Source organism: Plectropomus leopardus, chromosome 9 (genome assembly GCF_008729295.1).
Source record: "Plectropomus leopardus isolate mb chromosome 9, YSFRI_Pleo_2.0, whole genome shotgun sequence".
Lineage (NCBI taxonomy): Eukaryota > Metazoa > Chordata > Actinopteri > Perciformes > Serranidae > Plectropomus > Plectropomus leopardus.
In genome coordinates, this window is record NC_056471.1 from 8,335,391 (window position 1) to 8,352,865 (window position 17,475).

The 17,475-nt window shown below is 39.3% G+C and overlaps 1 protein-coding gene across 3 annotated transcripts in view; it reads left to right on the forward strand.

Moving 5' to 3' along the window:
- Positions 1 to 13,162, forward strand: part of LOC121948410 (serine/threonine-protein phosphatase 2B catalytic subunit alpha isoform-like) — a 45,284-nt gene extending 32,122 nt beyond the window's left edge. For 2 of the 3 annotated variants that reach the window (XM_042493804.1, XM_042493805.1), the window contains exons 8-14: positions 2,520 to 2,614; positions 3,377 to 3,502; positions 6,177 to 6,254; positions 7,054 to 7,138; positions 7,481 to 7,578; positions 9,275 to 9,322; positions 12,518 to 13,162. In XM_042493804.1, the coding sequence (XP_042349738.1) occupies positions 2,520 to 2,614; positions 3,377 to 3,502; positions 6,177 to 6,254; positions 7,054 to 7,138; positions 7,481 to 7,578; positions 9,275 to 9,322; positions 12,518 to 12,696 (709 nt within the window). In that variant the 3' untranslated portion in view covers positions 12,697 to 13,162. The remainder of the gene's footprint in view (positions 1 to 2,519; positions 2,615 to 3,376; positions 3,503 to 6,176; positions 6,255 to 7,053; positions 7,139 to 7,480; positions 7,579 to 9,274; positions 9,323 to 12,517) is intronic. The other variant, XM_042493806.1, reaches the window with a different exon arrangement.
- Positions 13,163 to 17,475: the final 4,313 nt, after the last annotated feature.

Sequence of the window (17,475 nt, forward strand, 5' to 3'; positions counted from 1 at the left end):
AAAACACAACTGTCTGACCCACAAAACCATGCCTGGCATCTGTTCTCTTAGTGTAAATCCCCTAAATATAATAGTGCTGCCTTAATTGCTGCATTATGAGTTGTGCTGTTGCTGTGGTTTGTGCTGTTTGGTGAGCCCATTATCAGTATTTTATCTGTCATGCAGCTGGGCAGTCTGGGTATTCCTTTTTGCACTTGCACAAGGGCTGGCCAGAAGACATTAGCCTACTTTTAGTACCTCTAGAGATAGTACCTAATGTATAGATCAAATAGTTTGTTTTCATTTAAAAGAGCTGAAACTTTTAATTCTGTGTTCACAATGAAAAATGTACCAAATAAAGTATAATCATAACAATCAGTGTGTATCCAAAAAAAAAAAACTTTAAAGGGCTTTGTAGCTCAAATCACTGTGACATTGCACATACAGATAGACAACTGGCAATTGATTTGAAATGCAAAGTTACATAAAAACTTGTTTATTTATTTTGTCGTTTCCAGTTTTAACGGTTATGTTTAAAGATATATATATAGATAAACAAAGTGATCCGACTTATCTGATGTGTCGCTTTGCCAACGAAAACCAAATTTACCGACATAAAAAGCTAAGATAACATTTTTGTGAGTGGATTCGAGATAATGTCTTTAGATCCATGTCAGAAAAGGCTTTTTGACAACAAGGTAAAGTGTCAAAAATAATAATTTATCACTTTACGTAAGTGACTTAGATGTTTTCCTGTTATTGTAAACATATGTTATGTTTTGGTCTATTGTTATTTTCAGGTTTATTAATGAATCTTATATTGGTTTTCTAGTAGAACATGTTTAAATGCTCCCTTCCATAAAAACCTGCTGAATGTTCAGCATTTCTGGGTTTTCTGTATGTGGGCTCTTGGTGTCTCTGCACCATCATTCGAGCTGGGGAATTACTGTAACAGAATGTAGTGGCACAATTTACTGTGAAAAATGTTAAGCAAAATCTTCACAAACAGACTTGTTCTAACAGAAATATGATCCAAAATCCGGTAGAAATTAGCAACATCACATCACATCCCAAAAATTACATGTTTCCCTAATGTTAGCATGTAGCTACATGTAGCAGTGTATGTAATGTAAACACTTGCAGTAGTGTGCCTGGAGCAGATGACTGATGTCAGCTCGTTACAGAAGAAGAAAAACAGAGTATATCTGAGTATATCTGAAGTCTCAGGTTTTTGCTCACAGGAATTACTTTTAGGCACATTTACTTAATTATTTGAAACTTCGGCCTCATTTAGTGAACATCCGTCATAGTAATATTATACTATGTGGCAGAAAATTAGGAAAAGTATAATAGGTCCCATAGAATCCCACAATACAATTTACAAAGGAAATGAGGACCCGTTCACTGCTGGAAAAAAAGAAAAAAAAAAAAAAACAACTAATTGTGGATGGTGGTGTGAACTGCTTCAGGAACACTCCAGAAAACAAATACATATAATGTACAAAAACTATTAAATTTATGAAAAACTTAGGTGAAGTTTGATTGCCTGTGACATTTTAAAATTGACAAATGTACAGCTACAACCCACTGTGTTCTTACATAATACAAAATGGAATAAAATGGTTAAATATGTTGAATTATTTCACATTAACTGCAAAAACAGTAAACTATAAGTATTAGTTCATTAAACTTTATTCTAATTATATATTATGCATACTGTGTCACAAGGTGACAAGGTGTAAAGGTGGTGCCATGGTGATAGAGCAGTTTGACAGGCAGCCAATCGGGAGGTGTGTGATACAGAGCCGTTACTTTGCCTTGAGTTGATTGGCTCATGGTGTACCGTGTACAGTGGCCTGCTGTGGACAAAGCTTGTAAATGGATGAAGACTGAAGTAAGAAACAGCATTTTGCCGATGACATGGATTGATATTTGGTAATACACAGATTCCTGGAGAGAATAGCATCCATGGTGAAGCTACACAGTGGAACACTATAATAAAACATAAAATGAAAAGAAGTCTAATAAGAAGACAGCCAAGTAATTCTGTGGTACACCTAGATTATATTTATTTGTTATAAATAACCAAAAAGTCTTGATTACCAGTGACTTTAGTAATTACTCTATCCCCAAGGGACCCAGGGGCCCAGAACAGTAGAGGATGCTGTTGTGCTTGGTATTTGTTATCATGTCTCATCTCGATAGGTTTGTTGAATGCATGAAACTAATTGCACCCAGACTTGTTTTTATTGTGACTAAGTCACTCGATCTGGGCCTAATTCAAAATGTAAGCTTTGAGCTGGCAGCTTCACTCAAACTCTGGGGACTGTCAGCACCCTGCTCAGTGGCACCCTGTCATTTAGCCCACGCAGATTCCTTCTTCATTTGTTTTTAAATGCGTGGCTGTCTCGCCTTCTACTGGTCTCTGTCTGGTCTTAAAGACCTGTGAGGCAAATCCTCCGTTTTCATCCACAATGTGTGTGTTTTTTTTTATTTGAGTAGCTGTAACGTGGGCGGTTTGTTTGTCTCTCTTTCCTCAGGTACCGTATGTACAGGAAGAGTCAGACTACAGGTTTCCCATCCCTCATCACAATCTTCTCTGCTCCAAACTACCTGGATGTCTACAACAACAAAGGTCTGACACACATGCGCACCCACACACACACACACACACTAGCGCACACACATGCACGCACGCACACACACAAGTGTACACGTACAGAGGGCTGAAGTGTGAATACTGCCGCACCATTATTTTAGACTTAAAATCATGTTATTCTTCATCCAAGATCAAACAGAAACACTTAAAACACATTAGGCCTCATGCAGCAACATTCTTTTAAATTTCTCTTATATTCTCTCTTAATTTTCTGGTAAGAGGACTTGAGTACTTAGTTACATTCCAGCACTGGTCAGCAAAGGAATGCATAGTAACTGAAATTACAGTAATTGAGATCAATATACCAAGTATATTGATATAGTATATCTATTTAGCCCTGAAATGTAATAATCCAGTCATTGTAATAACTCTTAAACATCACCTAAATTTGAAATGATATTCATGCATTAAAAAAAAGGTTTTAAAATATAAAACTTGGTACAAGTGTTCTGGACCACACGTAAAATTTTCTCTTACAAAAGAGAAAGTCAAAAAATAAGAAAACATTGGTGAATCCCCTTGTACTAACAAAATAAGGATACGAGCAGAAATAAGATAAAATTTGTACATATATTGTGTCTTGCATGAGACCCAATGATTTTGAAACTGAATAATGTTCTTTGTCTTTGTCTCCATTATTCTATGTTAAACATGATGTTTGATGTTTTTAACATTTTAGGAATAGTATTGTCTACTATCTGACTAAAGGCTATAATGTGTACGTATGTTTGTGTCCAGCGGCGGTGCTTAAGTATGAAAACAACGTGATGAACATCCGTCAGTTCAACTGCTCTCCTCACCCCTACTGGCTGCCCAACTTCATGGACGTCTTCACCTGGTCTCTGCCTTTCGTGGGAGAAAAGGGTAACACATGCACACACGCTTCTCATATAGAACATTATATAATAGAACATCATATATTTATGTTAAATAATATCTATATCGGAAATAAGTCTGTCACTCTACAGAAAAGAAATTTTATTAAACATATGAAAAGAACGAAACTAGTAACTCAGGTCCAGCAGTGTATGATAAATTGACAGAGTACTAAATAACTTACTAAATAAATAAATAAAACAAGAAATAACTTAATATCTGAGATTATATCTAATGATCATAATAATGATTCTGTTCCTGCTGTGTGTGAGTGGTGAGTTCTCTAGATTCTTCAAGCTCTTTTAGTCCTTTCAGTCTACTAAACACATTAATAACCTAGTTAAATTCCACAGTCAGAAAAGCCTGAGCAGATTATTTGTCAGTTGTCTACCTTTAAAGTCACTTAAGCCCAAATTGGCTATCTGGCCTGCTGGCAGTGACTGTTTAGGCTGCTAATGCAAGTCTGTTGCTTCGCAGCGGCTCGTCCCTTTATACAGTAAAGGAGGGATTATTTTTAGAATGGCTCCACTGTGTCATCAAACATGCTTTTAGGCCCACCCCAAAAAATCCTGGACACACAAATAATGGTCTAATGTTACAATGCATTACTACACACTTCACAGTCTTTTCAACAAGCAATTTCTAACATTTATAAATTGTTTGGAAATAAATCACTGATTTTAACTGAGCTGGACTGTAAGGTCAGGTTGTTTAAATGATGTAATATTTACAACAACATGTTATAATATTTACAACATCATTGACCCACTGATGCAAGACGTGCTGGTCAACACCAACCTATTTCAGGCTAAACTGTGTTAGTATTGATTCAAGGCCTGATTTAAATTTGAGCTATTTGGGCTTTGGTGGATTTTATGCTCAGGCAGACCACCAGACTGTGAAGGAGCTCATGAGGATGAATCTGGCGTTTAGGCTGGAATGATTTAATGAAACATTTTTTATTTTAGATTGGTCAAACTGGTGTAGTGTGAAGCAGCAGAAGAGTCTCAAAAGACAGAGTCAGCTTTTGATATGTTGCTTTACTATTTCATTTGGAGGCATGAATCTCATCTAAAGATGTCCAGGGAAGAGGTTGCATAATGGTACCTGGATCTCAGCACTGGTAGCCAATGGTATCCTTTTTTGGTACTTGACTCTCTCTGTAATGACTTAGCCATCAGGTTAATTAATTACCCGAAGCTGTTGTTAAGTTGCTTGAACTTTCATCATCTATGGACAATAACTTCTTTATCTTCAGCGCTAGCTACAGGCACGCTAACATTAGCTGGGGTTTCTGTGGGGGACTTGGCTTTCAGGCTGTCAACCACAGCACACTCTTCAGTTTTTAGATATATATTCTGTGTTTAACCAGGTGTTTCCTCTGGGTTAGACGTGTTGCACTGGCCAGCTTTGTATTTTGCATCACAAATATTACAGTTGCAATTTTTGTCTGTGTGGAGTTTTGAAAAGTGTATCCATACTCTGGACTACTTTTGACTCACTTATTCACTGTGCTAACTTAGATGTGCTCTCTGGTGCAGAAATTTGGCATTAATGTGAATCAGTACTCTAAGCTAAAGCTAGATAGTTTGCAAATTATTTTTTTTCTTCTGTTGCTTATGACCAGTATTTTTCCCAGGATCAGTCTGAAAGACAGAGAGTCAATTGTAAAGATAAACAACATTTAATCAGTCACATATCCAGCCGCAATCTTTATTAGTTCCTTGGAGCATGTAGCCTGCAGCTGTTCAAGATTAAAATCCAGTTTTGGTTGTTCAGCCCTTGCATTTCTGTAGTAGTCATATAATGTGGTAGTATGAGTAATGCGTCTCTGTCCAACATTGCTTGGTAGTTCAGATGTAATTCAGTACCTTTAAGAGTGTCAAGTTCAGAAATTAACCCTCGTCACTGATCAGTTCAAATGTACAATAAATAAAGACAAAGAATTCTGACACAAAAGTCTTCATCTTTGTAATTCCATTGCAGATTATATTCATGATACATGATACAACTGGCTTAAATGGTAACTGTGTTCTTCTGACGAAGGTGTGAATGGTCTTAGACTGGTAGAACTTGACAGACTGTGCACCCAAGGCACTTTTGTTCTGGCATGAACGAGGAGTTCAGTCTGTGCTGCAAAAAGCAGGCACAACTTAGTCTTGAATTCTAGCTTTGACACTGTCTGTACAGTGATGAAAAATGCAGACAATAACATCATGTCCATGTCCCTGATGGACCCTACCACCAAGCAAACACTTCTAAACTAAAAACAGTAAAAGGGATCATCTCTATAAATTTCTGAGTTTTAAAAGAAAATCTTTTTTTTTTTTTTGGTACTTTACATGGTCCGAGTAATATTCTCTAAAAATAGCAATTATATCAGCTTAAAAAGGTGTACAACCCCTACTTACAGGATTAGGGACTCCTGGGTAACCAGAGTTTAGTCAGATTTGAGGCATTTTATGCATTTATTGGGCAGCAGCAGCTGAGAGATGACAGGAAATTAAGGAAGTGAGCGAGTTAGGGAATAATAAGCAACAAGCGTCCCCACTCAGATGAACCGGGGGTGTTGTAGTTCTGGCTTGGTGTCTTAACCCCTAATAAGCCTATAGGGTTCAACTGTGTCCCTGTTGAAGTTTGTCTCTGTCTGTGCATCCTGCAGTGACTGAGATGTTGGTCAATGTCCTGAGTATCTGCTCTGACGACGAACTCATGAATGACGGGGAGGAGATTTTCGATGGTAAGAAACACTCAACACATTAAAGTCATGATTCAAACCTATTTTAATGTTAATATGTTTTGGCAATTTATTTCTATGCCTCCGTGCCGGTGATAGCAGTGACTGGAGGCGTTATGATTTTGGGTTGTCTGTCCGTCCTGTTCTCATGAGCCCGATATCTCAAGAATGCCTTGAGGTTTTTTTTTTTTTTTTCAAATTTGGTACGAACATCCGCAGATTTTGGTGGTCAAAGGTCAGTTAGACCTCATCTATCTCATTCTTGTGATTGCGATATCTCAAGGACACCTTGAGGATTTTTATTTTTTTATTTTTTTAATTTGGCACAAACATCCACTTGGACTCAAGACTGGACTGATTAGAATTTAGTGGTCAAACGTCAAAGGTCAAGATCACATCACAAAACATGTTTTTGGCCATAACTCAAGAATTCATGAGCTAATATGACAAAAAAGAATAAAATGATGAAGTAATGACATTTTATATCCAGAGGTTAAAGGTCAACATCATTGTGACATCATAATTTTCTGCAAAAACACTTCTCTGGCCATTAATCAACATCAGAAATAGAAGTGGAGACATTTGGTCAGATACTGAATTGGTGACACTAATCGTGAAACTGTGCTGATTGTAGAGATCAGGGGGAAAATGTGTCTAAAGCATGCATGTCTTCATAGCAATGGATGTAAACTGTAACTACAACTTGACTAGTTCGAGGAGGCATACAACCACAAGGCAGTAATTATAGTTTGTATGATGACAATAAATCACATTAATGAGTTAGTGTTTGACTCTTTTCCAGCCAGTGCAGCAGCAGCTAGGAAAGAGGTGATCAAAAACAAGATTCGAGCCATTGGGAAGATGGCTAAAATGTTCTCTGTTCTACGGTGGGTCGAGTTCTGGTTGTACATACTCTATGAGTGAGTGTGTATGTGTGTGTGTGTGTGTGTGTGTTTGTGTGTGTGTGTGTGTGTGTGTGTGCAGTATTCCTATAAATGCTATATTTCCTGAAACTTTTGCAGACATTAATCAGAAGTCACCAGATTGTCATTTTTAGCATTCAGTGTTTTAGCCCGCAAGCATATTTTTGTCGGTTTGTCAGTATGTTTGCAGGTGCACAATGAGGGGAAGTGTGTAATTCTCTGTTATTTTCTCTTTGTATCCACACACACCTGTCACACACACACACACACACACACACACACACGCCATCTCTGTCTGCCTCTCAGGGAGGAGAGTGAGAACGTGTTGACCCTGAAGGGACTGACCCCTACAGGCATGCTTCCCAGCGGAGTGCTGTCTGGGGGCAAACAGACCTTGCAGAGCGGTGAGTGTTTAACACACTTGTACACACGCACTCTCAAACGTAACCTTGGACATGCCTTAAAAAAACACACTATAACACACACAAGTGCACACAGACAGTTTCAATATCTGCTTTGGACCATCCTCCGGTTCCTTCCTGCCCTCTTTTCCTCCTCTTCTCTTCCTCTGCTCTTCTCCTCTCATCCCTCTGCCTCACTGACTAGCTCACTCTCTCCACCTCACCTCACCGGCGCTGAGGATACTCACAGCCTGCTGGTTGTGTGTTTGTGTGTGAGTGTGTGAAAGAAAGAGAGTTAAAGAATAAAAGAAAGAACAGGCAACCAAAGCATGTGTGTGAGGTGTGTGTCAGCTAACAGCAGCTACTGCTAACACCCGGTGCCCTCTGAACCTGCCATGGCCTCAGTGCTGCTCTGAGGGCCTCACATGACTAAAGCCTGAAACATGTCTCTGAATCAGCAAATTTGCAAGCGTCATGCGTCACATGTCTGCCAAGAAAGAGTGCACATAAATTTAATGTATAGAACAGGGGCCTAGACTATGTTGGATTTAGCAGTGTGTGGAAAAAAGAAGTGTGTAAAAAGTAGATGCTATGTTTTATTTATTCATTTAATTTATCGTTTTCATGAGAAGTAGGCTGGAAATGTGGGGTGGGAGACAAAGCAGAAAACTTAAGGTTTAAATGCTGCACCCCTAGGCCGTCATGATGCTGTTAATTGAATTAAGGAGGTCATGCAAATATTTGCATGGATATACCTCACTGCAAGTTACTCCGGGGACACACTGCCTGCGTGAGCAGCATGGGAGCGTGGCAGAACATGTTTGTGGTTTTTTTTTTCTGTGTTCATGTTATCCAGATCCATCCAGAGAAATGGAGGCTCAGATTTTTTTTGCGTGACGCACATGGTTTTCAGCAAATAGCTGAACATTAACATTAACATGAAGTTTCAATTATCTCACTGACTTTATACCTCCCTTTACTGCAGTTTCAAAGTCTCTACAGACGTGTAGAAATACAAGTGTGTCTGTTTCACTGAACATTTCCGGTTTCTGTTTCAAAATAAAAGCCCACTGACAACATTTCTGTCGACAGAATCCCTTCACTTATTGACACAAGGATTTTTATTGTGAAATATCTGCAGAAAAGTGTTGTTGATAATGCAGGAGCTGCATGGCTTCATAAATGAGTGGAGTATGTTCTTATAATTGTGGTAATACAGTAGTTACAGCAGCAGGCAGCTCTGCAGCAGTGTCGCCTCAACAGCGCTGCCAGTGTGAACACCATAAGTGAGCATGCTGCAGCAGTTCGGAGAGGTTGCCATCACACACACTGCTCACACAGGCAGTGTGTCCCTGGCGTTACTCTTCTACTCATCTCCTTAAATTTTCTGTGTTCATTCTTTTGTGATAAAATAGTTTTTTTTCTTTCTTTCTTACCAACTCAACCAGTTGATAAATATTTTGGGATTAGCATTTTTTCCCCTTACATTTCAATGAGATTTTCATCCAGTCGCCCTCTCTTGCGTCCTTAAGCCGAAACATTTACACACGACTACACAGACGCATGTTTCAGCCTTCACTCCTTTCTTCTTCTCCTCCTTCTTTCTTTGTACTTCATCTACTCTCTCGACTCTGTCATGTTCTCTCTCTTCCTGTCCTACTCTCTTTCTCTTCTTCTTTTCTCCTTAATCATCCTTCAGCTACCATTGAGGCCATTGAAGCCATCGAGACAGTTAAGGATGCTGAAGGTAAAATCCCACTCATTTCACTGTGTGTGTGTTGTGTGTGCGCACATGTGTGCGCCGTGTGTGTGTGTGTGTGTGTGTGTATGTGTGTGTGTGCAAGCATGGCTGCGCTCTCAGCCACCCATGCTCATAAGGTCATAGATTTTCCTTACCCACGATGCACTGAGCTCTTCTAACCACATCAGCGCTCACGACAAAGCCTTAAAGCGTTGCACCCTGAAGCCACCGCATTAAATCACACGAAACATGCACATACTTTTCTTTTTCCTTCTCTTGGGAAACAGGAAACAGCACTGCACCTTCTCTGCCAACACACAAACATTTATTTACATCCTATTCAGCACACATCGCACACAACTTTGTCTCACACACACAAGAAGAGCGGGGCTGTGGGTGGGAGTGGGTGTTGTGAAGATTGGCAGGGTCAGTCTTATAGTCTGCAGTGTGTTACTGTGTTTTCTTTATATTTCTTAGGTGCTGTAGTTCTGTAGAAGATAAACATGCAGCCAATCTGTTTCTTGACAAGCAGAACAGGAGTCATCAGTGATCATACAAATAAATTAAATGTTAAGGGAATATTTCTATTGATTTTACAAAACAAACCTTCAAACTTCTGTGTTAAAACTCAGCTTTTCCCTGGGCTTTTGACCATATCCCATGGCCTTCTTTAGTCACATGACCTAAGCAGCGCGCTTCAGTCACGCGTTACAGCTTCTGTACTGAGCTCCTGTGACGACTCCTCTGACTGAAGCCAGAACAGGTCTGCTCCTGAACAGATTGTGATCATGGTTTTGGTGTTTAGTGTATTATAGACTGTGTACACAAGCTTTGTTAGAACTGCATGCTTTCATCAACTGTAGTCTTTTGTGTTTGTAACTTTTGTGCTGTCCTAGACTACAGTCCATAATTTGTTCCAGCAAATAAATTATGGGTGTCTTTTGTGTTATGGGTTTTTTTTGTTTGGTTTTTTTGGTTATGTAATATGATTTGTAGCTGGGTGTTAGGTGTCCGCTGTGTAGCACAGTGGCATATTAGTGTGCAGCTGCATGTGTGCAAAGATAATATGGCAGTAGTTGTTGTTCAAAAGTGGCAGCGATCTCTGCAGACAGACCTCCTCATCAGTGCAGGAGCATCTGTCAACACAGAGACCGCAGTTCAGCTCTCAAAGCTTCAGGTTGGAGGGATTTTATTCATTTTAGTGAAATTAATTTTGACGAACATTATAAGTAGTAACCATATTTGTTCTGCTTTTATTTGGTCCAATTTGAGTCTATTGTTAAGGGGCACTCAAGCAGTTTAGTATTCCCAAAGTATGCAAAAGAAACAGATTTGAGTAGTTTATAAAAAAAAAAAAGTATGGTTAAAATTAAAGCAATAGAGCTGGACATATCCTGATTTATATTCCCTAGTTTTGGTACAACTCCAAAAAGAACTAGTTCCTATTTTTCCCATGATGTAACAGAAAGCATCTTTTTAGACCTTTTCACAAAGAGATCACAATATAGGGCTGCAACAGAGTCCCTTTCTTTACGCTGCCTTTGCATTTTTTTACATAACCAAAAGAGGCTCTACTGGTGGCATGTTCAAAACAGCATAACATGGCAATAACAATCAGTTACTGTCCCTGCTTTATGGCAACTGATCTCACCCTTTGCTTGGAGAGTGAGGAACTTTTTTGAGTTAGCTGCTAACTGCTATTAGCTGCATTTTAAATCTCCCACAGTGGGTTTTATGCATAACATGTTGACAACTTGGTCCCCCGATTTCATGATCATACCTTTTAAGTAGAATGGTGAGGTGGCATAAAAGCGTGATAGTCCCACCTTTAGCAGGATGTGTAAAATATTTCCAGTGCATACTTTTGGTAAAGGGATAGTTTGACAATTTGTATTTTGTTTGTGCACTGTTCACAAATGGAAATGTAAAGCGAGTGCCTTCATGGGAGGTCACTCTGCCAAGAAGTATTTCCAGCATGTAACTTTATAAGACCAAAAATGTGTGGGTTTTTTAAATGGATCAAACAAATGTAATACAATGTGTTAATTTGTGAACCTTAGAGGTGCTTGTAGGCAGATTTTAGCCTTGATGCTAAGCTAAGCTAAGCTAATGGCCTTCTGCCACTTGCTTTGCCTGAACCATACAGACATGAACAATGTGTCAATGTTCTCATGTAACTTTTTGTAAATAAGAATATTTCCCAAAAATGTTAAAGTATTCCTCAATACATTTTTTGTGTCCAAGCCAAGATAACCTCGATGGAATTATAAACTGACCTGCATGTGTACAGTCTGCAAAGTGCCCCTTTAAGGAATTATTTCTATTTCACCAGCACATTATTCATTAAATTTGTTGAGCAAAAGGAATTGAGACAAAGCTGAGGTCCATTATCAAAAAAAGACAAATTTTAAACCAATCTTAAAATATGGCCAACTTAGAATTTAACTTCAAAAGAGTCGGCCTGACAGATATGTAAAACCTGACACCCAACTTTTGTCCTTACCTTTAATTTTTTTACTCATTGGTTACAAAATGTAAAGGGAAAGTGGTAACCTCGAAAACAAACAGCTGACTGTTAAAGAAAGTCTTAAAGGTGTCAAAATATGTTTTAAGGACTTATGAACGACCGCTTCTGTGCAGCTGTGCTTTGTTCCATACTCTGTGTCTCATAATGGCTTATCTACCAGGTGTCTCAGACTACTGATCTAGGATCAATGGCCAACTCGCACTGACTGTCACATTCACTGTGAGCCATGAGGTCAAACTAATCCTAGCTCAGCATTCAGACAATAGATGAACACTTGCCAATGTGCGTAGATATTGGTGTACGAACTCTGCACATGTGCATATATGACAGAATCCTGTCCATCCAAACCCAAAATGCCCCTCTGCTAAAGGAGCGCAATTAGGGTCGAAATTATTGAAATTCTGGTGTGCTCAAACGAAAGCATTGAAAAGATTACTTAAACCAAACCGACTGCTTTGGAATTGTATGCACATTCTCATAAATGACTAAAATGGGGTTTGGAATCTTCAATCCATTTCAGCGCTCTGAATATTTCCCTCAAAGCACCCAGGGGTTTGGATACACAAGATTCTACTTAATGTCTTGTGAAATATTAATTCTGTGTGCATGTATGTATGTTTGTGCGTGTCTGCGTGTGTGTGTGTGTGTGTATGTACGCCTGCCTATCTCCGCAGCCATCCGAGGCTTCTCCCCGCAGCATCGGATCAGCAGTTTCGAAGAGGCCAAAGGTCTGGATCGGATCAACGAAAGAATGCCTCCGCGGCGCGATGCCGTCAACAGCGTGGGCCTGTCAATGGGCCGCATGAACATGGGAGAGCCCAATGGGACCGACAGCAACAGCAATATACAGTGATGGACACACACTCCCACATGCCCAGACACATACCTGCAGTTACAACAACTCTGATATGGTACCATATTTATAGATACGTGTACATAGGCATATATACACAAGAAAAACGCACCACACAGACACAGTATTACACACACTCAATGGGCTACATCTCACACACACACACACACACACAATTATCTACCCCATTCCCGTTGCCCTCAGCTGTATGTAAAGGCATGAGCATACCTGGACTTTACCACCAAAGGCTGAGTCTCTTTCACTGAACTGATGGGCCCTATCTAAAGAACTACAACTCCCATGTACCTGCAAAACAACAGGAGAAAAACTATAAAAACACTCCCCATGCAAAACAGCAGGAGCTGCTGTTCACCGTGTATGTTGGGGATCACCAGTGGGTTGACAGTGTCAGCATGACGTGGCTGTGTCAGTGGCGTGTGTTGTGTCAGGCGGAGTCACATGTTTGCGTGGGGGGTTGGGCGGGGGGGAGGCAATCGGGAGCGGCGGGCGTTACAGATGTGTATGCTTCTTTTTCCTGTTTGCAAACAAGGAACGGAGCCAAACTTGTGATAGGTTTTATAGAGTTGTGGATATGCCTGCCTGCGTGCGTGCACATGCTTCAACATGTAAATGTCCGTGCGGTTCTATTTGAAAATGTGTTTGCATACACTAGCTGATCTCGGCGTCAGCCAGCGAGAAAATTTTTGATGTGTGGTGTCTGTTGCCAAGACATGTGTGGAGATAATCTCAGCTGCAGTCTAATCTGAGCCCTCGCTGTCCTTTTTCTTCTCGGGAGAAGATTCCCGTTTGCTTTTGTAGCACTACACTGTACCCAACCTCCACTTGAAGTCAGGTGGAGACCCTCTACCCTCCAAAAAAAATTTAAAAAACCTGTGGTCCCAGGGCAGTTAGCTCTTCGGAAAGGCTTAAAACTAGGCCCGGATCAGATTTGAGGCAAGTGTTTCTCCCCTCCTGTTGTGTGTAAATAAGTTACATAGAGAGGTTTTATTGCACATGTGATGAACATGGTCACGAGATGCAAGATGCAGTATAGCGGACGTAGGATGCTTTATGTATGCGAGGGAGCCGGGGGGAGTTGAAATGTGAAGTCATACTCTATTTATTCTTTCTACATCCTCCTTTCTTCCCGTGTTGCTGTCTGCTACCACACAGCAATGATGGCCGGGAATCTCTGGCCTAATAAGTAGGAAATAATATTTCACAGAGGAAACAGACTCTTCTGGTTAAGGCAGCAGCCAAGACAAGAAGAAGTCAGAAGAAAAGGTCTTTGTAAAGCATTTATATTAACGCATCAGTGCATGCAGAGTTAAGTTCTTTGATAATAATGTGAAGATTATATTTGTGCTCTGTGTTTCACTATGGTAGGATTTTTTTTCTTTTCGTTTTCTGACCTAATATAAATGAACTGAGGAGTAATGAATTATTTATTTTGTACATAACGTTAATTTATTTTTTTGTATTCATTTTGGGTTATATTTTTGTTTGGTTTTTTCATGTTTTTTTTTTCACAACCTGTGTTTCTGGTTTCTTTCGACGCTGTACAGAATGACAGTACGCTTCTATTCAAAGTGTCAAGTCCACGTTCTCTCCTCTCTTCTTTGTCGGTGTACAGGAGTTGTTTTTAACGATAAATATGAATAACGATAAACAAATATTAAACTAGCATTGATGAATGACCATACTATATACAGAGGCACAGGCATTCAGGCAGCCAAAAGCATGATTGCATGGTTAAAATTTGCGCTGTTTAAAGCAAAAAGCAGAAAGACACATTTTAACAGAAGAGCCGGTGTGTTGCTGTCACAATTTAAAGGAAAAAAGTGTACTCTCTCTGATCATAATTCTTGATGATTCCTCTTGTTATTTGATGATATTTATGATTCTATGATTATTATGATTCTATTTATTATGGACATTATTCTTAATATTTAAGCTCTCTCTCTCTGCTGGTTGCTCTTCATGTTGCGTTGCTCCTTGGTTGATCTTGTTGTGCTTCTTTGGGAGAGGTGAACCCCCCTGGGAGACCCTGTGCCATAGAAATTGTGCCACGGTTCTTTCTCTCTTTCTCTCTTTCTCTCTTTCTCTCTTTCTCTCTCACACACACACTGTTTCTCAATCTCTCTCTCTTTTACTCTGTCTCTCTTTCTTTCTGCTCTCTTTCTGTTTTGACTCCCCAGTCACTAACACTGTAAGCATGCCCCATGGGACGATCCACTTTTTTACTCTTGAATAAAATATGCATGAACCTTTGATATGGATACTGAGCCTTTATTTTATTACCACTGAGCACAGATACAAATGTAAAAGAACCGCCCTGATGTTATAGTGAGGAATGTTTGATCAAAGCCAGTCAAACTGACTGGACCTGTTATATGGTTGCCAAAATACAGAAGAACATGTTTGTAAAAAAAGAGAAAAGGATAATCTTGTTTAGCAAAATTTAGAAATCCTCTTGTGACCCCTTTACTTGACCACTTGTGGGGTTCAGACCCCCAGCTTGGGAACCGCTGCAAACAGCTGCTGGTTGTGGTTCGGCATGACACACTGAAGAGATTCCAGATCGAGGAGTGTCCATTGCAGCTGAGAGGGAGCGACTTTCTCTTTCATTATGTGGTTTCATTGGAAGGTGAAACTGAGCCACATGACATATATTGTACAGGAGTGGCAGGAAACACCTGAAGGGATGCTTTTATCTGAGCATGAGGGGTCATCAAATGGTTGTATTAGTGTGATTAAATAGGTTTTATGCTTAAAATTACCCAGCATAATGTCATATGCACCTAAAAAAATCCTGATAAAGCCACCAACCAAAATCTTAAAAATAAAAAAGGAGGTATTAAATAATCACATTTTTTATTTAGCAATCAATTACATTTTCTATAAACTGTATCTCCATACATGTATTTAAATCCAGGTTAAGAATACATTTGTTTAATTTTATTTAAATGTATCAGATTCCTCTTGCAGAAATCCACCCAAATTTAGTCTATATAAACATCAGAATCGCCTTTCAAGAAGTTCTAGTTGCGTGTAATAGCATAATGTAAATTCCTCTTTCTGTGGTTATTATGTCCCAAGTTATGACCAAAGACATGACCTCAGTCTCCTTTTGGCCTTTTGTGGTCAACTAGGAGACTACTGCTGTGGCCAGCGTGGTGAAGTGGAGAAACATAACGCATAGTTAACATAATGGATAAACTGTTGTTTGTTATATGCAATATTACAATGTTTGAAACAGGTATCATTAGCAAAAAGTAATAGATAAATGGTGAAGACCTAAAAGTACGGTTAGTTAATGGAAAAATAGTTAAAGTAGGTCATGTTAGTTAGCATTTGCTAAAGGTGATGGATAAATGGTTGAAATGGTTAGCTTATCTGATGGATAAACTTTTGAAATAGTTAACCTTAGCCAAATATTGTCAATGAATGATTGAAATAGTTAGCTCAAAGTGATAAATAGATAGTTTAAAGAGCTAAATATTATGAATAAATGGTTAAAGTAGTTAAAGTAGCTAAATATGATACATGAATGCTTAAAATAGCTAGCTAAAAATGTGGATAAATGGTTAAAATGGTTAGCTAAATGTGGATAAATGGTTAATAGCTAGCTAAAAATGTGGATAAATGGTTAAAATAGTTAAATGTTGTGGATAAATGGTTAAGATAGTTTGCTAATTTTGATGTATAAATGGTTGAAATAACTAAAAGTGATAGAATAGGGGAAAAAGCAGTTTCACATTACAAATCATGTATTTTTCTGCCTCTTGTTGACGTGTCGCTGCAAATGTGGATCACTTTTTTTCCAAAAAACTTTCCAGACATCCAGACATTAAGTTTCTCGTTACAAATCAATGTAACTGTGGCTCTGCTCTTTACAGATGCACTTCTGACAATGGCGGCTGACACATTAACGTGAAAACGTGAATGGCCTCTATCTGAAAACAGATGAGAGGACCGGCTCCCTATGTCGATATAAAACGGCTCATTTTAAGGTAAGGAAAACACAGCCATTCTTATTTCCAGGTGATTATACAAGAAAGTACACTAATGTTATATTACATTTCTGCCAATATATCCCCCTAAACTCCACACACTGGACCCGTAAATTTAGCCTGTAAGGGGCTGTGGGGGTACGTCAGACAGAAAGGGATGGGAACCCCTGGTCTAAAACACATATCATTTAATCTCAACGATAGCTCTGGTTCAATTCATCCTCACCATGTATCCCAGGCTGGTTAGACCATCCTGATATTGTGAGCTCAACAGTGTGTTTCTATCTCTGAATCAGTCTGGACTTTCTGCCTCCTCACTTGTAATGAGTGGGAGCACTCGCACAAATATGTTTTCAGTTATACAGTAACGGTCTAAAAAATACAATCTATTTATATTTACCATTTGTATGTGATTTGTATGTCGTCAACAACAATCCCCATGATGTTTTTGCAATACACTGGCGTTGCCAGCATACTTTTGCATTTCTCATTCAGCAACCTGCTGCCTCTGGACTGCTGAATACCAGCTGGCAGCCTCCTCTTTGTTGGTCCAAAGCATTGTGAACACAGATCTGCATGGCTGTGATCCCCAGCTTTGCGGCCCCTCATATCTGCTCCTCTGTCAGGGCAAACAGAGGCAAAACAACAATGAACATGGAATTGTACTGGGGAATGTCTTTTTTTTTTAATCACCAACGGAGCCAGTTTGTAAATCAAGCTTTTGTCAAATCCAGTCATACAAATGGCAAAAAAGTATTTTCCTCCA